Here is a 22,145-nt window from a genome sequence, read left to right as displayed (position 1 = left end):
TTTTCTGACCCGCTTCAGTGTCAAGTCTTCTAAAATTACCTTGTAAATGCATTTACAACCTGTCCATCTATTCAAAAATATCAATTAAATTCAACTGTGCTGTGCTTCTGATGCTGTCTGCTGGCTACAGAGTGACACAGTGGAGCTGTGCATCCAGTTCTTGCACAATGATTGAAACTCCGAGGTAGAATCCTGATTTACTCTCAGCCACATTCTGATGAGCAGCTGCCATTAATTTGTTCACAATGCGAACAAAATGCAGCCTTCTAGAGCAGAATGATGTGTCCTGTAAAGAAACCTAAGAAAGAATGGGAGGTAGATACTGAAGAGGACCCTGCGCGATGGCAACATGTGTTTTGTGTTGCACATGAGAGAGTCAATTGTATATTTTGCAGAGGGCGGTGTTATTTCCTCAGTCTACTATAAAGTAGATTGTTCACACGGGACTCTGAGGACAGTGCAGATCAGCAGAGATATATATGTCTTTTAAAAAAATATATTTTATTACAAACATGTATCAAAACAGGGTTACAGCGAACAAACACCGCCTGGGAAACATGCTTGCCTACAATCAACTACACAGTCTACAGATTTTTCCTCTTTTTCACACACCCCTCCCCTGCGACAAACAGCCCCTCAAACACGGTCACAAACATCCCCCACCTTTCTTCAAACCCCCCGAAGAGCCTCTTAACTCATACTTTATCTTCTCTAACCGCAGGAAGTCATACAGGTCACCCAACCAAGCCGCTACCCCTGGTGGAGATGCCGACTGCCACTCCAGCAAAATTCGCCGCCGTGCAATCAGAGGGGTGAAGGCCAAGACATTGGCCTTCCTCCTCTCCATGAGCTAAGGCTTCTCTGAGACCCCAAATATCGCCACCAAAGGGCTCGGGTCCACCTCCTCCTCCACTATCCTGGCTAAGATTGCGAATACTCCCGCCCAGAATCTTACCAATTTTTCACAACCCCAAAACATGTGCGTGTGATTCGCTGGTCCCTGCCCACACCTCTCACACACATCTGCTACCCCCTGAAAGAACCCACTCATTCTCGCCTGAGTTATATGCACTCTGTGCACCACCTTAAACTGTATCAGGCTTATCCTTGCACACGAGGTCCCGTTCACTGCATGCTCCCCAATTGATCTCCCCTCCCAACTCCGCTTCCCATTTCTCCTTGATCTTCACCACCCAATCGCCTTCCTGCTCCCCCAGCCACTTGTATATATCCCCAATTCTTCCCTCCCCTTCCATATCCAGGAGCAGCAGTCAGATTAAGCAGCAGTCGCTCCAGCAGGGTGTATCCCGGCAACCTAGGGAACACCCTTCAGACCTTTCACGCAAAGTCCCTAACCATCAGATACCTGAACTAACTTCCCCTCGGCAGCTCTACCCTCTCCCTTAGCTCCTCCAAACTGCAAACCCTTCCTCCAAATACAGATCGCTCAACTTGACCAGCCCCACTTCCCTCCACCTCCTGTACACACTATCCACCCCCCCGGCTCAAACTCATGATTCTCGCACAGCGGCGTTAGCACCGACATCCCTTCCACCCTCAACTGACTCCTCAACTGATTCCATATCTTCACTGTGGACTGCACCACCGGGCTCCTTGAATACCTACTCTGAGTCATTGGCAACGCTGCCGTCACTATAGTCCTCAAACTAAACCCTTACAATATTTCTCCTCCATCCTAACCCATTCTACCCCTTCCCCTTCCCGCCACCGCTGCACCTTGTTCACATTCGCCACCCAATAATAATGAAGCAAGTTTGGCAATGCCAACCGAGCCCCCCCTGCTGCCTTTGCCTCTGAAGCAGGGTTCTCCCCACACTCGGCACCTTCCCCGCCCGTAGAAAGTCAGAAACCATCGTGTCCACTTTCCGAAAAAAGGCCCTTGGTAACAGAGATATGTCTGTCCACAATTCTCATGTGACTTGTTGAAACTGCGTGTATTTTATTTGATAGTTGAAGGAATTATCGTACGTTGCATGTTTATTGGGCATCACTGGCAAGTACAGCATATATGCCTATGCCTAATGGTCCTTGAGGAGGTGGTGAAGAGTCAGCTTCTTGAATGGCTGCAGTCCAAGTGGTGTAGGTACACCCAGAGTGCTATTCCGGGGAAGGGGAAGGGGGTTTGCCACTATTTTAACCCAGAGACAGTAAAGGGATGGGTGGCAAAATAGTTCCAAGTCAAGATGGTGAGCGAACAGAGGTTTGTTGGTGGTGGTGCTTCCCATGTACAGACTTGCCATGTTCTCCCAGAAGTTTTCTGTCTGGAAGGTGCTGCCAAAGTGTCTTGACAAGTTGATGCAGTACATCTTGTCGATGCCAGAACTGCTGTCATTGTAGTGTATAAAGAAAAAACTGATGCTTAATCTGAGCTCGCTAGCATCAAAACGACTTTGAAAAGAGCTGAAATCCACTTCCATGCCCTGGTCAAATTATTCCCTGCTTCACCCGAAAACTATATATAACAACTTCACATGTGGGTGAGAAAGTTTGAAATAATATGAAGATAGATATCTGCAAAAGACCCATTAATAACGCACTAATAATCTTTCTCTTCTCCATAGTCCCAGGCAATCTGTTAAGAAGCTGCAAGACACTTCACCACTCTCAAGGAGAAAGTCCTACGAGAAAGTACAGATCTCAACTGACAAATCCAGGTTAATATACAGCATACCCATGCAGACATATGCTGGAGTACTGCAATTTGAAATAAAGGCACATTTACTTTAATTAAGATGTTTCAATGAAAAGTTCACCTAACACATACGTAAGTAAAATATAGCCACTTTAATTTCTGATACGTTTGTTCTCTAAACACACATACTGTATCAGACTTGCCATGATGTAAGTGTATGTCAACACATGGAGTGAAATTAGTTCACTATGTAAGGGAATAGAAAGATGCAGTTGTGAAATGTGGCACCAGGAAGTAAATACATAGAAATTCCTGTGCTTTGAAGCTAAGTTTTATCACGATCCTTATCTTTATGATCATGATCACTACATTATTATCATGATCACTACATTATTCCTGAACTCTGGGCGTTAGAGTTAAAACTGGGAGGCCTCGACCACGCAAAAATTCACGAAATATTTAAAGTAGTTGCCAGCACAGGATTCAGTTGCTGTCAGTCGTTATGCTGCGAGCTCTCATGTTTGATAGTCTACTTCTGGCTAGACTCCACCTCATGTCAGGAAATTCCACATAGATGTGCAGATTAGGTGGATTGGCCATGCTAAATTGCCCTTAGTGTCCAAAATTGCCCTTAGTGTTGGGTGGGGTTACTGGGTTATGGGGATAGGGTGGAGGTGTGGGCTTAGGTAGGGTGCTCTTTCAAAGAGCCAGTGCAGACTCGATGGGCCGAATGGCCTCCTTCTGAACTGTAAATTCTATGATTAAACACCAACACTCTGGATGGTTTGAGAATCAGATGACACTATGCATTGTGACTTCCAAGGGTCCAGTTATGTGCTTATTCCTTGACCTATCACTGTGCCAAAAATATCGCAATTAGTGTCAGTAGATCTGGAAACCTGGCATCTCTCCTAAAAATGTTGACAGGGATGGAGTTTTTGATCACTGTAAATCTAGATGACACGATTTCACTCATTTACTATTCATTATTTCTATTCCTTGGAAATCTTTTGTTCTATTTCTTAGAATTTACAGTGCAGAAGGAGGCCATTCGGCGCATTGAGTCTGCACTGGCCCTTGGAAAGAGCACCCGACTGAAGCCCATGCCTCCGACCTATCCCCGTAAACCCAGTAACCCGACCTAACCTTTTGGACACTAAAGGACAATTTAGCGTGGCCAATCCACCTAACCTGTACGTCTTTGGACTGTGGGAGGAATCCGGAGCACCTGGAGGACAAACAGTCACCCAAGGCCGGAATTGAACCCGGATCCCTGGAGCTGTGAGGCAGCAGTGCTAGCCACTGTGCCACCCCCATGTAGCAAAATGCTAAGTTACTCATTTTCATAGAGTATTCTAATATAATCAATGAGTAACTGAGAGTCTGTTTGTCTATTATAATTGACTATTATAAAACTACCATTTAATGATGTAATCACACTACAGATTTAGTTTTCCCAATTCCCCATCATAACTTTGGCAAAAACCCTACAGAATCAACGCAAACAGCCATTCATTATATTTCTGAAAGGTTTCTGCCAGTTATGGCAGGAGTTCAGGATAAAACCTGAGGAAATTCCAGGTATTGGAAGATGAATCAGACTCCAAACCCCAAACTGATTTCAAAGCAAAGTGAGATTACACTTTCAAGGGATTCCCCATTCACATTGAGACAGGTCAACTGCATACACAGTCTTCTGGGTTACATTTGCTTGACAGTTGCAGTGTCAGGCAATGAATCGATGCGGCAGTTGCTTTGTAAACACATTGTCAAATATTTTCCTGATTTAGTTGTTGAATAGAATTGCATTCAAATCTGCCAGTTGTTACCAATTTCCAGTAGTTCTCTTCTGAACCATTAGATGGTGTTGCATCACTCAACCAGTTTCAATGGAAAACCCAAAGAAAATTAATAACAGAACATAGTGCTCAGCTGCCACTTTGGATACATTTTAATGTATAATAAATATAAAATGACCAACTTTTTAGCTAGACTCACGGCTTTCTCGATACCGTGGAACTTTCATTTCAGTTTGTAATGTCACCCTTCCGTTCTCTGTTATGACCGGAATCCTAGGCTCATGTGATTCCGACCAGATTTCTAAATTGTGCAGAATACAGCTCAGGTAGATTAGTCTCTCCTTCTGAGCCTTTTGTATTTGCCTTTCAAGTTGTCCAAAGTATTCCCTCATCTTCATTACTGGGGGGGAAAAAGGCCAAAAGTTAATTCGTTAAAAATTCATTCATGGAATGCTGGCTTGGCCGGCATTTATTGCCCATTCCCAAAAGCCCTTAAATTGTGTGACTCATTAGGCTGTTTCAGAGGGAATTTATGAGTCAACCTCATTGCTGTGGGTCTGGAGTCACATGTAGGCCATCCCGGGTAAGGATTTTCTTCCCTAAAAGACATGAATGAACCAGTAGGGCCTTTACATCAGTCGACAATGGTTCATGGTCATCATCAGACTTTTAATTCCAGATTTTTATTGAATTCAAATTTCACCGCCTGCCATAGTGGGATTTGAACCTGGCTCCCCAGAGCATTACCCTGGGTCTCTGGATTACTCGTCCAGTGACAATACCACTGCCTCCCCAAATAAATTCAAAGAAGGAATAAGTAGGCTTGATATTTAATAGATTGTATTAGCTGCATGCTGAATGATTGCTCAGCTTTAACTAAATCCATTGCTCCTTACAGGACTGATTGGAGGTCTTCTGAAATTAATATAACTCCTCCTTCCTCTCCCCCTACTCGAGCTCGTAATGACAGGAACGTGTTCTCCCGACTCAGCAGTACCCAACTTCAGACTTTTCCTGCACATGACAAGTAAGTGAACAACAGAAGGAATTTATCCTGTCTTTTTGATAAATGCCCTGGTGCAATAAGGAAAATTTGATCAAATATGTTGACTCCCAGTCATTTCTGAAACTTTAGAAATCCCTTTTTGACTCGATACTAACCTCTTGTGAAATTCTCTTGTGTAAAATATGAAAAAAAATCACTATGTCTGTTTGCTTTCAGGATGATTATACATTTTGAAAAATGCTACCCAGTTAATCCAGAAGTTCCTCAATTATCCATTCATTTATACCAGGCAGGAATTGATTTGATCATATAGGGGATATAGTAGAAACAGTCATTGGCTTTATCAAAATTATATAATAAACATGAGATAGTTTCTCTTCAGAGTAAAATAGCACATTCTGTAATGGGCAACTACTTGTTGGTATTCCATTTATATTAGAATTGAAAAGAATTTCTTTGTAAACCCACTTGTTAACACATTTTCATTATAGACTGCAAAAGTGAAGTAGCTTCTTTCTGAAAATGCAACACTTCCATTCCCAAGTCATTTCCTTTTTGGGGATTCGATTATTTTCATAAGGAACTGTCTTATTCAATTAAATTTCTGTGGGAAAGTGCCCGCAATTTCTTTTCTCTTCATAATGAGATGGAGTTTCTTATTATTTTTGAAGAGAATCCAGAACTTTATAATGTTTACGTTGTGACAGTGGCTTCATTCCAGCCCTGACCTTGATTAATAATCTCCAATGTTCTAATGATAAGGTAGTAAAAAGCTGTCTCTCTACTGCATCATTTTAACCCAAAACAATCTGTTCAGCATCTCAGCAACTGCCTTTCCTATACACTATCGTGCACCCTATGGATTATTACACTTATTGTTTATGCCACATAACCTCAAGAGATAAAGGGAAATTAATTGCGTTCCTCATTTGATAATTGGAGTTTGAAGTCTTTGGAACTGGATAAGGGTTGGGGAATAGAATTTTTAATTGGTTTGATAGAAGTACAAACGCTTAACGTTTTTTTCCTTGGAATCACTCATTCAGTGATTCTTCAATCTAAATTCGGCAAATGTTCAATACATTTAAAAAGAAGCAAACATTGATTCAACCAGCTAATCTGTGTTGGCTAATGGCCATCAGGTACAACAATTCATTGATCTGGGATTAATCGGTCAGTGGCCATAAGCTAGAAATGATAATCAGAGTTCTACATGTGCAATATGGTCATTGGCAATGTCTACCTGTCTGAATTAATCAGTCCACCATTGGAGGGACCGGAAGATCCCGCTAGCAGGAAGGATTGGAAAATCACACCCATTGATACTTTACAACAGAGGCAACATTTGTATTACAGCCCTTCCTTTAGTTAAATTGTCATTTACCCAAAACAGTTAGTGGCAAAATTGAACACAATAATTAATAATTCTCTATCTTTATACAACCAGCTTAAAAAAGACCAGTTCAGCATGATTAACCATTGAAGCAATTAAAATATTTCTTCTGGAAAGCCTTTCAAAAAAATAGCCAACTGATCGACCTTAACAAATGTCATTTCATGCATGTTCTGCAGCCTTTGCAAGATGTGCATGTTAGGTAGATTTGCTGTGCTAAATTATCCCTTAGTGTCCAAGGATGTGCAGGTTAGGTGGGGTTATGGGGTTTGCGGGAATAGGGCAAGGGAGTGGGCCTGGGTGAGGTGTTCTTTCAGATGGTCAGTGCAGACTCAATGGGTCAAATGGCTTCCTCCTGCACTATAGGAATTATATGGTTCCACTGGCAACACTGTTTTGTACCCTGCACAGTCGTTTCTGATACCTTGAACATGCTCTAATGTTATGACCAGCGTAGTGTAAGTTATGATGGTCGGAAGTTTAGTTGAATGAAAATAAAAGTCTTTCAAAAAGAATGTGCTTCAGTAGAGGCTGTGGAGGCTCTGTGAATATATTCAACAAGGCGAGGACGTGAGTAAACACAGCTATTGCTGCCCTAAATTAGCTGAGCACAAAAAAATACTATAACTGGCAACTTTGAAATTGACATTAATGAAAGTCGATAACGGTTATCATCTTTTGCAAGATAGACAGTAAGTAACTGCCTGTTTTAAACATAGATTTTATGCGTCGTGGGGACTGTAATGCATGTGAACCTTGTAAACACAGTGCCCTGGTGCACTATTTGATGGTTTCTTGCAGTCTACTGCCAACCTCCTGCCCCTTTGTTTAAACCTATTAAACTGTGGCTGTCTAATCAGATGTTCCATATCCAACTCTGAATGATGAATCTTTCCATCCTCCACACATTAGAGACTGTAGAAGCTCTTTGAATACATTCAAAGATTACCACGGGCAGAATTGTCATGGCTGCCTCCAGTGAGGTTTCCCCGTCAAAGTCAGTGGACCTTTGAATGGTTTGTCGCTTTTTCCAGCCCTGTCCTAGAAACGGTTTGATCAAAATTAGATTTATGTGAAAGTTATTAATCTGTATAATTTAAAATATAACTCTGGGATGCATATTGTGCTTTGTGCAGTTTCCGAAGGCCCTCCAGGAAGCATATTGGAAGGAGGGCTGTCAATGCTATGTGTTTGCCTGTCTCTCAGAACTCATGAACTTTCTATGAACATTCCAGTTGGTAAATGGAATGGACAAGTCCCTCCTGTATTTCTTGTTCGCATTTTCTGTATATTTCCCTATTCCAATAACATAAACTTTGTTGGTCTATGCCACACAGTTTGTCTTTTTCACAATGTTGGCTGTGTGTACACATGTCTGAGTCGCCATACTATGTGTAGGTATGCCAAGTAACATTCTATTACTATGCCTTGCATTTGGTACTTTATTCTTCATTGCATGACTGTAACCCGCTTACAGTCCAGTGTGGATTACATGCCTCCTGAACATGCTTTTAATATTAAAACAGAAGACTTAAGTGAGAATATTTAGAGAAAGTAAATAAAAGCTGGTAAGGAACTTAAAATACTTTTGTTATTTTAGTATGTTTAATAAAATTGCAGAAGATTTACTCAGCCAAAGTCTTGTTTCTAGTATTTTCATTCAAATCTTCCAATTTGACCCAAGTTAATGCAAAGGCTGACCTGTACATACAGACTGCAACACATCTAGTTGCAAACATATTTATTGAGCTACTCTGCGAAGACGGTGCTACTCCTGCTCTATGTTCATAATATCAAGCACCCTGATACCGGTTTACTTGCAATTCTATTTGATGATTTTTGGAAAATATTTTGGGTTTTAACATTGCATCATATAATTTAAGAACATAACCAGTTTCTTGACATTGGTGTTTTTAGTTGCACTCTTATTGTGCAGCCCATGCACACTTTTTTCCTATGAAAATAAAAAAAACCTGAGAATTGTAGGTAGAGCAGTCAGGCTGTGGTTTAGAAGAGAAGATTCAACACGTGTATCTGTGTGCAGTAAGGATATACAGCTGGAGTTCCTTAGAAATCTCCCTATCTCAAGCAATTCATTATTTTAATGCATGCTTTCTTCCCAGTACTTAACCATAGGCCACAAAGGACCACAGGTATCTCTCTCCATCAGAGGGAGACAGTTGGGTTATATATAGCCTGGGAGGAATCACTCTACAAGCATGGGGGAAGGCGAGGAACTAGGTGTCCTTGAACTACTTCAGCTGGTACAGGGATTAACCCTGACGTTGGCGTCATTCTACACTCTAGCTGTCTAGCCAACTGAGCTAACCTACTCCCCCACGTATGTTGCCCAATGATCACTCCAAGAGTCAATGTTCCTCAGGTACATGGTCATTAACATAATACAGTAGTAGGCATGCACTGCACCTCATTTAGCCAGGAAATTTAAAGTCTCCCAGATTTGCAAGAACTACATGTTCTTTCCCTTTCCCCCCTCCTGAAGATGATAATAAAGTACAACTTTGTACAGAAATACACCATGAGTATGTGAGAGCTGCAAGCTTTGCAGCAGTGAAGCTGTGGGGTAATAACTTTCTTCTTTAGGCACTTATGCATTTGAGGTTCTTTATTTCGGAATTGTAATGGTTGAGATCTGTGAGCTAGTGTCTCATCATTGCTATTCCAAAATGTGGATCTTATATCACATTGGGAGAGACAAGAGGGCCACAAAACATTGGGTGGCACGGTGGTTAGCACTGTTGCCTCACAGGGCCAGGAACCCAGGCTCGATTCCAGCCTTGGGAGACTGTCCATCTGAAGTTTGCATATTTTCCCTGTGTCTCTGTGGGTTTCCTCCGGGTCCTCTGGTTTCCTCCCACAGTCCAAAACTGAGCAGATTAGGTGGGGTTATGGGATTACAGGGATAGGGCGGGGGAGTGGGCTCGGTAGGGTGCTCTTTCGGAGGGTTGGTGCAGACTCGATGGACCAAATAGCCTCCTTCTGCACTATCGGGATTCTATGTTTTATGAGTCCAATGCAGAATTAAAAGAGCAAGAATTAGCAGTACAGGGAGCTGATGGATACTTGGCTCTAAATATGAACCAACCAGACCTCAACAGGTAACTTTGGTGAGTTTGCTGCATTAGTGTGATCACTTTTTAAGGCTTGTATTCCACTAGGAGAAATTTCTAAACATACTGGCCATCATTTAGCAGCCCTGTGGGTCACAGGCACAAAACTCGTAATGGCTGCTTAACCATGCGAGCGGCGGGATTTGCGCCGGCAAGATCTCAGTTTGAGATCTTTGGCGTCCCTGCTGGTACTATCATCAGGTTCACGAACAAAAAGGGCGTGGAGTTCCGCGCCAAGTTCCCGACGGGTGAGACTACACGTGTCCCACGCCGTCAGGAACTCGGCTGGTCAGGAGCGGAGTATCAGGGGGCAGGCCTCAGTCAATGTACGGAGGCCCTGGATGCAGCGCGTGGCATAATATGTGAGTACGCCGCTTTTCAGGGAGCGGAGCATCGCAAAAGCAGAGCCCCCCCCACCACCATTTTGGCGTCATCGGGGATTCTCCGCCCGTCACCGAGCACAATTTCGGCGTCGGGGATCGGAGGATCCAACCCCTTGTGTTTTTTCTGAACAAAGTTTTTTTTTCTGCTGGGTTTCCTCTGTTCTGAATGCCTTCCTAGAAAGACCAGGTGCTCTGTCTGAGTGCTGCCCTCTGGCACCCTGGCAATGCCAAGGGGCAGGTCCTGAGGTTCTGGGGGTGGGAGTGAGCTGAGGAGGAGTGGGGCCTGAAAGGGGAGGGGGCTTTAGCGAATCCATAATGCGGTGTCATGTGGGGGTTCCTTACCAGTGATTATGGGGGATCTTGACAGTGATTTTGGGGGAGGGGCCAGACCAGGGATTGTGGGTGGGGTGCTGTCGTTTTACTCTGAGATCGGGGCGCCTTTTTAAATTGGCACCCCGATCTCTGATGATCCAGCCTTTCTGGCTTCTTCAGGTCTCACGGCGCACATCATCCTTGCCTCCAAAAAACTGCTGTAAGTATGGTTAGACTACGATCTGGATCATACCGATCCACCCAGTGGGAACCGTACCTCGTTTCCCACCAGAGCCCACACTTAGAAATCGTTTGGATGAATTCTGCCCATAATTTTTAAGCCAATCTGAGGGAATCTTGGCGCCCCAGTTCAGAGACTTGGAAATTTGAAAACCTACTCCTAAATGACACTTGGGAGTCAATTATTTGCAGTCCTCATCTGAGCCACTAGGTGGAAATAAAGGTGGTTGGGAATTCAGACCATTAAATGGAAGTGTTCAGTTGGAGCATACTTTCGACTTGGGTTATTGGGTTGAGGGATTCCCCTCACACTTCTGTTGTGTTTTTCCTTGCTCACCACTCACCTCTTGACAAAGAAAAACACGATACTCTTTGTGGTAACAAGAAGTAAGATTTACTTTTGGATAGGGTTCGATTCCCGGCTTGGGTCACTCTCTGTGTGGAGTCTGCATGTTCTCCCCGTGTCTGAGTGGGTTTTCTCCGGATGCTCCGGTTTCCTCCCACAAATTCTGAAAGATGTGCTTGTTAGGTGAATTGGACATCCTGAAATCTCCCTCAGTGTACCCAAACAGGCGCCGGAATGTGGCGACCAAGGGATTTTCACAGTAACTTCATTGCAGTTTTAATGTAAACCTACTTATGACAAGAATAAAGATCATTATGACATGAGGTTATGTGTTTTGTACTTCCACACAGCTGAGCATTCCCAAAGTGATTTATTGAATGCAATATTGATTTTATTTTGAATGAGAATGAAACGTTGGCGGAACTTATTGAGTGATGAAATGCAGATTCGCTTACTTAACTGTATTTTTGATCTTAGACGTGGTGAGTAGGAAGACAGCTCCAATATAGAGAGGGCATCACGCTTGCACCCTTAAATCAATGCTTCTTAAGAGTCTTTTTTACCTAATAAATAGTTTCTGATTAAAATGGCACAGCACAATTTCAGTCCACAACTTTCAGGCTGTAATCATCTCTTCAAATCTAGCTTGTTCAGAAGACTGTAATGAACCGATTTGAGGAAACAACCCCTGGCAAAAGCAAAAATATTATTAACCTTTTTCCTATTGTAAGTTTCAATGTTTTGTGGCATTCAGTATTGCTTGACTTGGCACACCTACTGTTGCTCTGCCCTGTTCCCATCAATTACTCTACCTCAACACACTGGAGCTCTTCCATCTTTCTTCCCCATAATCCTGCTGCTGTTTTGTTCATAGGTCTGATGACAGTGACTCCTCTCTCTCGGAGGTTCCCAGGTACAAGTTTCTTTTGTCACCTCTTGCATTGCACAGGCCTCTTGCTTCTGGTCTGACTGGGCCACACAGCTGATTGCTTTGCTGTTTGCATGTTACTATTTGTGTTACATCTGGTCAGCACTGCATCTTGTACCAAAAACGCAACACTATTTTGCACATTAGTTGGTTGGTTGTTGACTACGTTATTGCATATTTTGAATGGAGCATTCTAATGTAAGGATGGTTTCATTTCTCTGTCTGGTTTTTGGTTTATGTATTTTTTGGTTGGGCTGATATGCATGCACCTTTAATTTGGTTTTGAGACAGTCAAAATAGAAGTTATCTGTCCATGTTTGTAATGTTGGATCATTGGGTGTTGGTAATTTTTCATTGGAATGCCTAACATGAACGAATGGAATGATTGGATCCAGGACAGAGAGATTAAATAACTGTGTGATATAATAAATGATGAAGGAGTTGTGTTCCGAAAGCTAGTGATTCGAAACAAACCTGTTGGACTTTAACCTGGTGTTGTAAGACGTCTTACTGTGTCTACCCCAGTCCAATGCCAGCATCTCCACATCATGATATAATAACGTTTTGGTTCTATGGATTCACTCACAGTAGCAATGTTTTCAAATTCAGAATGAAGGTAAGGATTTAAAGATCAATGCTATGGTTGTTCAAAATATATTTTCCCAGATGGCTCTTGTCTGCAACACTGCCCTATTTGGTGATATTGAATGTTACAGCTGCAGCTTCCACATAAACACATTTACAACTCATCCTGACCATCAGACATCATATCAATTCACACATGACAATGATTGAAATGAACCATTAAAAGAATTCTAATGAGCTGTTTTGTTTGTCATGACTAACAGCAGTATTTTAGATTTACTGGTGTTAAGCACAGATGTAGCTTAAATGAAAACATAGCTCACAGTTATTATGCTAAAATGCCTCACATTTTGGGCCACAAGAGGTACTCTTTTGAGATTAACATCTTTTTGGTCACTTACATAGTGGATCACATGCACCCTATCATCAGGAGCTTTCCTTTTATGGATCAATATCTAGTTAAATGATGGTATATCCTTGGAAGTGGAGCAATCAAACTCTTCATCATTTAGAACCTTAGTTAGGCCACACTTGGAGTATAGTGGTCGGCACGGGCTTGGAGGGCCGAAGGGCCTGTTCCTGTGCTGTACATTTCTTTGTTCTTTGTTTGTTCTTTGTACTGAATTCAGTGCTCATGTTCAATCCCCATTTCTCCCATCTTCCAAAATGTGGCTGATGAGCTCTCCAGTGAGATGGCCCATTTTTGTGTAAGAAAGAGACACCATGCGTCTATCGTCATTATGAGGTAATCAGTGGACACTAATGAGCTATCAATTTAAGCACAGTCCTGGAGTTCAATTTTTTTATCCCTTCCAAAAAGTGAGTTCTAACTGAAGTCCGATGCAAGTGCTTTGGTCACGCTTTGATCATTATTGGACACTGCTGATGTCCCAGTATATTTATTGGAACCAGGCGAGGTGGTCCCCACATGAAAAACAGGTAGCATAACACACAGGCAACGACAGCAATCAGTCTTTACTTCATTTCATGTGAAAACAATGGAATAAGTTCTCAGGAATAAACTTGTACAATAACCTTTTTTGGTAACTAGCAGTTAACATGGCTTCAGAAGGAGAAGACCCCACCTGGCCAACCTCCATGACGAGTTCAAGGAATTGACAGCAAAGTGAATTGTAGGATTCACCTTAATTGCACCCTACCTTCTAAAAGTCTTTTGACACAGTTTCACAAAAAAGACCATTAATTGAAGTAAACATTTGTAGAGATTTAGTGTAAAGCCTGGGAATAGCTCAGAATCCCGTTGAAGGATAGGAAATAACAAGTACTCAAGAATTAATGAGTAAAGTGGCTCTGGACTCGCTATTAGTACCACTACTGTTTTCACTTTAAATATTAATTACCTGGATCCACAAACTCAAGTGTGGTCAGATTTTCATTTGTTGATAAACATGGAGAGTTTCCAGGATCTGAAGAGGTAGCTCAGAAAATAAGAAACAAATGGAGTAAAAATGTATTTTTCCACATGAGGGAGATATAAATATTTCCAACCAATACATAACAGTAATTAATAGAATGTTGAATAAAACAACAGAATATAAACAGAGCAGGTAGTCATTAAATCTCACAGTGGTTAATCAGACCACACCTTGAATACTGCATTTAGTTCTGATCATGCTGAAACAAGAGCACCCTGGAACACCCTTCAACCAGACGAAATCGAAGTCCTCAGCAGAGGGCTCAACTTCTGCACCACCACCAAAATGGACCCCATCAGTCTTGCGGCAGACACGGAGGAATTCATCAGGCGAATGAGGCTCCGGGAGTTCTTCCACAGACCACAAGAGGCTGACAGCGAACCCAATGAGACAACCAATGAACCGGAACAGCAGACCAAGAGACCTGTGGTGCGGCAACCGAAGAGGAAAGAGTCGAATTGAACCCCTCCGGAAGGCCGCTGTCCTAGACTCGCCATGTATGCTCAAGCCATTAGGAGTCGCATCAATGCAACAGTAGTGGACTCGCCAACACTAAGGGCATTCAAATGGTCATTGGATAGATATATGGACGATAAGGGAATAGTGTCGATGGGCTTTAGAGTGGTTTCACAGGTCGGCGCAACATCGAGGACCGAAGGGCCTGTACTGCGCTGAAATGTTCTATGTTCTATGCCAGATTCATCAGTCGCATTCACAAGACAGCTCCGAACGTCACCCAAGCACAACGCAATGCCATCTGTGCTCTCAAGACCAACCGCAACATCGTCATCAAACCAGCAAACAAAGGAGGAGCCACTGTCATACTGAACAGAACGGACTACTGCAAAGAAGTGTACTGACAACTCAACAACCAGGAACACTACAGACAGTTACCGACAGATACAACCAAGGAACACACCCGCCAACTCAACAGACTGATCAAGACCTTGGATCCAGACCTTCAGAGCACCCTACGTGCTCTCACCCCATGTACTACCCGCGTTAGAGATGTGTAGTGCACATGGCCAACACACCAGGCCAGCCTATCGTATCAGGCAATGGGACCCTGTGTGAGAACCTCTCTGGCGACATCGAGGGCATCTTGAAACCCGTCGTACAAGGAACGCCAGCTTCTGTCGCGACACGACGGACATCTTACAGAAACTCAGCACCCATGAACCAGTTGAACCAGGAACATTCCTCGTCACAATGGACGTCTCGGCACTCTACACCAGCCTCCCCCATGAGGATGGCATTGCTGCAACAGCCTCAGTACTCAACACCGACAACTGCCAATCGCCAGACGCAATTCTGCAACTCATCCGCTTTATTCTATTTCACAACGTCTTCACCTTCGGCAACAAGTTCTTCATCCAGACACCTGGAACTGCCATGGGGACCAAATTCGCACCTCAATATGCCAACATCTTCATGCACAAGTTTGAACAAGACCGCCTCACTGCACAGGACCTTCAACTGATGTTATACACCAGATACATCGATGACATTTTTTCCTTTGGACCCACGGCAAAGAATCACTGAAACGACTACAGGATGACATCAATTAGTTCCATCTCACCATCAGACTCGCCATGGACTACTCTCCAAAATTGGTTGCATTCTTGGACACACTCACCTCCATCAAGGACGGTCACCTCAGCATTTTGCTTTACTGCAAGCCCACGGATAACCTCACGATGCTCCACTTCTCCAGCTTCCACCCTAAACACATTAAAGAAGCCATCCCCTATGGACAAGTCCACCGTACATACAGGATCTACTCAGGCGAGGAGGAGCGTAACAGACATCGACAGACGCTGAAAGATGCTCTCATACGAACGGGATATGGCGCTCGACTCATCGATCGACAGTTCAACGCGCCACTGCAAAAAACCTTATCGACCTCCTCATGGGACACAACCGACAGAGTACCCTTCATCGGCCAGTATTTCCCCGGAGCGGAGAAACTACGACATCTTTTTTGCAGCCTTCAACACGTCATCGGTGAATACAAACAACTTGCGAAGGTCATCCCACACCCCCACTACTTGCCTTCAAACAACTGTGCAACCTCAAACAAACCATTGTTTTCAGCAAACTACCCAGACTTCAGAACAGCGACCATGACACCACACAACCCTGCCATGGCAATCTCGGCAAGACATGCCAGATCATTGACATGGGTACCACCGTTACACATGAGAACGCCACCTACCAGGTACGCGGTACATACTCGTGCGACTCGACTAACGTCGTCTATCTCATACGCTGCAAGAAAGGATGTCCCAAAGCGTGGTACATTGGGGAGATCATGCAGACGCTGCGACAACGGATGAACAGACATCGCGCGACAATCGCCAGGCAGGAATGTTCCCTTCCAGTCGGGGAACACTTCAGCAGTCAAGGGCATTCAGCCTCTGATCTCCGGGTAAGCGTTCTACAAGGCGGCCTTCAGGATGCGCGGCAGCGCAGAATCGCCGAACAGAAACGTATAGCCAAGTTCCGCACACATGAGTACGGCCTGATCCCGGACCTTGGATTCATGTCACATTAGATTCTCTCCCCCCCCCCCAACCATCTGGCCTTGGCAAAATCCTACCAACTGTCCTGGCTTGAGACAATTCACACCTCCTTAACCTTGGATTACCCCTCTCTCTGGATCTGTAAAGACTTAATTACCTGCAAATGCTCACATTCAAAGCATTGTCTTGCATTTTTGACTTTGTCTATATATATGTTTCTGGAATCTACCTCGTCATTCACCTGAGGAAGGAGCAGTGCTCCGAAAGCTAGTGATTTGAAACAAACCTGTTGGACTTTAACCTGGTGTTGTAAGACTTCTTACTGTGCTTACCCCAGTCCAACGCCGGCATCTCCACATCATATGAAACAAGACAGATTTTCAAGCACTAAAGTCGCGTGGCTGATCCCGTGTTTAGATTACTGGAGTCACTTGGGCTTTTTGATCGAGAATGGAGGCTTACTAGAAGTGTTCTTGTAGAGGTTTATAAGATTGTTAAAGGAGTAGGGCGGCACAGTGATTAGCACTGCTGCCGCACAGCGCCAGAGACCCATGTTCAATTCCAGTTTTGGGTGACTGCCTGTGTGAGGTTTGCACTTTCTCCCTGTGTCTCCGTGGATTTCCTCCGGGTGCTTTGGTTTCCTCGCGCAGTCCAAAAAAGTGCAGGTTAGATGGATTGGCCATGCTAAATTGCCCTTAAGTGTCCAAAGGTGTTTAGGTAAGGTGGGGTTATGGGGATAGGATCGGGGAGTAGGCCTAGGTAGGGTGCTCTTTCAGAGGGTCGGTGCAGACTCGATGTGCCGAATGGCCTCCTTCTGCACTGCAGGACTTCTGTGATTCTATAATAGTACTTCTAAATTAAATCTTGGGAGTCGGTCAGGCCAATAAAAGTTAATATTGGACAGAAAGCTGTGGATCCTACTTCACACAAAGATGGACCATCATATGGCACAGCATTCCAGATAGAGGAGTTGAGGCAAGGAATCATTGAAGCACATAGCAACAGGAGTAGACTATTTTGCCCTTCGAACCCGTTCCGCCATTCAGTGGGACTATGGCTGATCTGAAACCTAATGTTATATACTTGCCTTTGCCTTAGATCTCTTCATACACTTGCTGAACACAAATCTGTTTTAAAATTGGCAGTGGATCTGGCATCAATTACCGTTTTCAAGAGTTCCAAACTTCTAACACCCTTGAAGACGTATTTACTTATATCATTCCTGTAAGGCTTAGCTCTAATCTTTAGACTCTGCCCCGTAGTCCTGGATGCCCAAACCAGAAAAATAGTTTCTATCTTCCCCATCTGTTGACCTTAGCATTGTGAAAGCATCAATCAAATTACCCCTGACTTTCTAAATTCCAAGGAATACAGCTCTCGACAGCGTAACCTCTCCCTGTCATTTAAGTTTTGGGAACTCGGTATCATTCTGGCAAGTCTGTTCAGCATTCCCTCTAAAGTCGGTGTATCCTTCCTAAGGTGTGGTGCCCAGAGAGGCACACGCTACTCCAGGTTTCGTCGCACTAGGGCTTTGTATAGCTGGAGTAACCGAGGGGCCTGTGAGCACCCAAAGGGAGAAGGATCCACTGGAGCACAGTCCTGGACCTTCCATCCAGGGGCCCTGGGGAGATCCACAGCCAATCTGAATACCCCCTTCCCGAGACCAGCGTTATTCAGGCACAACGGGCAGAATAGTGTCACTGACTGTAGGCATAAACCCTCTAGGACTCGGCCTCCGGAGGACATCCGCCAAGGGCATCTCCGACAACAGGGCATGGAAGGCAGCAGGCCGCCTCCACCTCTGATGTGCATCCTAGGAACACACCGAGATGTAATGAGATGGTTTGCAAGGCTAAAGAAGTGTAAGGGCACAGCATGGGCACAGGTAAAGTTCGGCACCAGTAGTTGGGGACATTGTCACTTGTCACATTTTAATATCTCATTACATTGAATAATATTGTTCTTCACCACTTTAATACCTCAGAATGTTTAACCTATCTCCCAGTGACATGGCACTTCTCTCCATCAGGACGCAACTGTTCTCTGGACCTCCATGCCAGCCATGGTTAGGCCCGCCCAGAACAAAAAGTTTCAATGATTGTGATAGGACTGAGGCATGATTTAGTAACGATAGCCCATCGCCCTAATCCCTCTCTAGAGCAAAGGAACTAAGAAAAGGAGGGCTGCACCTCACTCAGACATGAGCCATGGAGTCAGCATGATGGCAGCGGACAGACAGGAGTCAGACATAAGCAGCAGCTGAGGAACATCACAAACCATTCCCCACTGCGAGTCATTATCACCCTCCTGCATTGACAAGGCAGCAGGCACTCGACGACTCCACAGCCCCAACACCTTGATGAACGATATCTCCGTCACCTTCACTCTCTGGCCATATAGGGGTAATAACATCCTGGGGAGGGGGGTGGGTGGGAAGTGTTCACATTGTCGGACAGCGAGCTTGTCTTTCTCCATGAAGCGGGAAGCCATGAGGTCATAGCTAACCTTCCTCCCAATGTGCACCCTAGCTCCCCCTGGCCTCCACCTGACCTCCATTCTCAGGTTCCTCAGTGGGCCCATCCTCAGTGTCCTCAGGCATGTCCTCGGGTCATCCTCAAGAAGCTTCTTGACCTTCTGAAGAGCCAGTTTGTGAAAGGCCAAGTCAATGCGGGAGACCCTCTGGGGGAAGTATTGTAGGGCCCCACCGGACCAGTCAAGGCAGCAGAACCACATCTTCAACAGGCCTCATTGTACGTGGCCTCTGCAACGGTCTGGTGGCACTGGTGTCGTGAGCCACAACATGAAGGGATATCCCTTGTCCCCAAGGAGCCACCCCTGTAGCCTGGGGCGTTCTTCGAAGATTACAAGGACTTGTGACTGGCTGAGGATGTAGCTGTCATGCACGTTTCCTGGAAAACAGACACACATGAGCATGCAAGCACTTGGTCACCGTACACTAGCTGGACATTGAGGGAGTGGAACCCTTTCTACTTGATGAAGGGGATTCCCTGGTACCACGGGGAGAGAGAGTGACATTGGTGCAGTCTATCACCCCATGCACCTGTGGCAGAACAGCTATGTGCCCAAACCCCATCGCCCTCTCATCCTGCTGGGCCTGGTCCAGGTCAAAGTGAATGTAGTCCAAAGCCTGTACATACAGTGCATGCATGATCTCACGGATGCATTTATGGGCGGATGCCTATGGAATATCACAAAGGTCCCCCATGGAACCTTGGACGGACCCTGTTGCACAGAAGCTGATGGCTGACATGGACTCGATAGCTACAAGAGTGGGTATCCTCCGCAGCCACATTGCGCCAAATCCGCAAGGACATGGCACAGGGACCACGCTGTCTCCTTCGTAAGGCAGATGGTGTTGGACCGCTCCACGAACGACACCTTCATGTCCCCTGCATGGTTGGTGCGGCCTCTGGCCCCTGCCCACGGCCCCCCTGGTCTTCCCTCGGAGCAGCAGACGTTGCTGCTCAAGTCTGTGCTCCTCCAGCACATTGATTAGTAAGCTAGCCCAACTCCACTGGCTCCACCCTAATATGTTCGGAATCCTGCAAAGGATGAGAGAGTGAGAGACAGAGTCAATTTGGTGTCGCAGCTACTGACCATCATTATCTCTCCTGTCCCACAGGCCTTCTTAACCAGGAAACAGCCTGTCGCCGGCAGCGATTACACGTTTTCTCAGGTGCCCTCCCACTTCCAGAACATGAGTGTCCAGAACATGCCCCGGCCTATACTTTTTAAAAAATAAACATTTTATTGAGGTATTTTTTGGTTTTACAACAACGACAAAATAAACAATATACATAAGTCTATAAACATAGTGCAAAAAAAGCCTGCTATCTCCCTTGCAGGTCCCACCTTCATTAACCCCCTACTCTAAACTAAACTAACCCCCCCCCCCCCCCCCCCCCGCCCTTCTGCTGATGATTAATTTTCTGCGAAGAAGTCAACGAATGGTTGCCACCTCCGGGCGAACCCTAACAGTGACCCTCTCAAGGCAAACTTGATTTTCTCCAGACAGAGAAAGTTAGCCATGTCCGATAGCCAGGTCTCCGACATTGGGGGCTTTGAGTCCCTCCATGCTAATAGTATCCGTCTCCGGGCAACCAGGGAAGCAAAGGCCAGAACATCTGCCTCTTTCTCCTCCTGGATTCACGGATCTTCCGACACCCCAAAAATCGCCACCTCCGGACTCGGTGCCACCCTTGTTTTTAACACCGTGGACATGATGTCTGCAAACCCCTTCCAGAATCCCCTGAGCTTTGGGCATGCCCCCCCCCCCGCACACCTTGCACACCTGTCTTCTACACCAAAGAACCTGCTCATCCGGGCCACTGTCATGTGAGCCCAGTGAACGACCTTGAACTGTATCAGGCTGAGTCTGGCACATGTTGTGGATGCGTTGATTCTACTCAATGCATCCGCCCAGAGACCATCCTCTATCTCTCCTCCTAACTCCTCTTCCCATTTGCGCTTCAGCTCCTCAGTCTGCGTGTCCTCTGACCCAATGAGCTCCTTATAGATGTCAGAGACCTTCCCTTCTCCCACCCTCACTCTGGAAACTACCCTATCCTGAATCCCCTTTGGTGGTAGGAGCGGGAAGGTTGAGACCTCTCTACGCAGGAAGTCCCGCACTTGCAGGTACCTAAATTTGTTTCCCCTCGCCAATCCGAATTTCTCTTCCAGCTCCCTCAAGCTAGGTAAGCTCCCTTCTATAAACATATCCCCCATCCTCTCAATTCCTGCCCTCTGCCATCTCCGAAATCCCCCGTCCATCTTTCCCGGGGCAAACGAGTGGTTAATACCAATTGGGGACCAGATCGATGCTCCCAGCACTCCCACATGCTTCCTCCATTGCCCCCAGACTCTCAGGGCTGCCACCACCATGGGACTGGTGGAGTACCGTGTCGGCGGGAACGGCAGAGGCGCCGTTATCAGCGCCCCCAAACTGGTGCCCTTACATGAAGCCGCCTCCATACGCTCCAATGCCGACCCTCCCCCACCACCCACTTCCTGATCATGGCTATGTTCGCCACCCAATAATAGTTACTGAGGTTTGGCAGCGCCAGCCTGCCCACTCCCCGGCTCCGCTCAAGCATCCCCTTGTTTACTCGCGGGGTCTTGCCCGCCCATGCAAAGCCCATGATAACTTTGTTAACCCGTTTAAAGAAGGAGCGCGGAATAAAGATGGGGAGACACTGGAACACAAACAGGAATCTCGGAAGGAATGTCATCTTCACCGTCTGGATGCTCCCAGCTAGTGACAACGGAAGCGCGTCCCACCTCCGAAAATCGTCCATCATTTGGTCCACCAGACGGGCCAGATTAGGTTTGTGTAACCATTCCCATTCCCGCGCCACTTGGATGCCTAGATACCTAAAACATCCCCCTACCAC

The 22,145-nt window shown here is 45.3% G+C and overlaps 1 protein-coding gene across 3 annotated transcripts in view; it reads left to right on the top strand.

Annotated features, from left to right (window-relative positions):
• kif21b (kinesin family member 21B) overlaps positions 1-22,145 on the top strand; it is a 223,118-nt gene that overhangs the window by 161,552 nt on the left and 39,421 nt on the right. For 2 of the 3 annotated variants that reach the window (XR_011935737.1, XM_072480319.1), the window contains exons 26-28: positions 2,583-2,675; positions 5,351-5,479; positions 12,138-12,176. Coding sequence is in view for 1 of the 3 variants with exons in the window: in XM_072480319.1 (XP_072336420.1) it covers positions 2,583-2,675; positions 5,351-5,479; positions 12,138-12,176 (261 nt within the window). In the remaining 2 variants the exon portion in view is untranslated. The remainder of the gene's footprint in view (positions 1-2,582; positions 2,676-5,350; positions 5,480-12,137; positions 12,177-22,145) is intronic. The other variant, XR_011935738.1, reaches the window with a different exon arrangement.

Source organism: Scyliorhinus torazame, chromosome 17, assembly GCF_047496885.1.
Source record: "Scyliorhinus torazame isolate Kashiwa2021f chromosome 17, sScyTor2.1, whole genome shotgun sequence".
In the NCBI taxonomy this organism is placed as follows: Eukaryota; Metazoa; Chordata; class Chondrichthyes; order Carcharhiniformes; family Scyliorhinidae; genus Scyliorhinus; species Scyliorhinus torazame.
The sequence above is the reverse complement of the archived record's forward strand: the minus strand, read 5'-3'. Positions and strand labels throughout refer to the sequence as shown.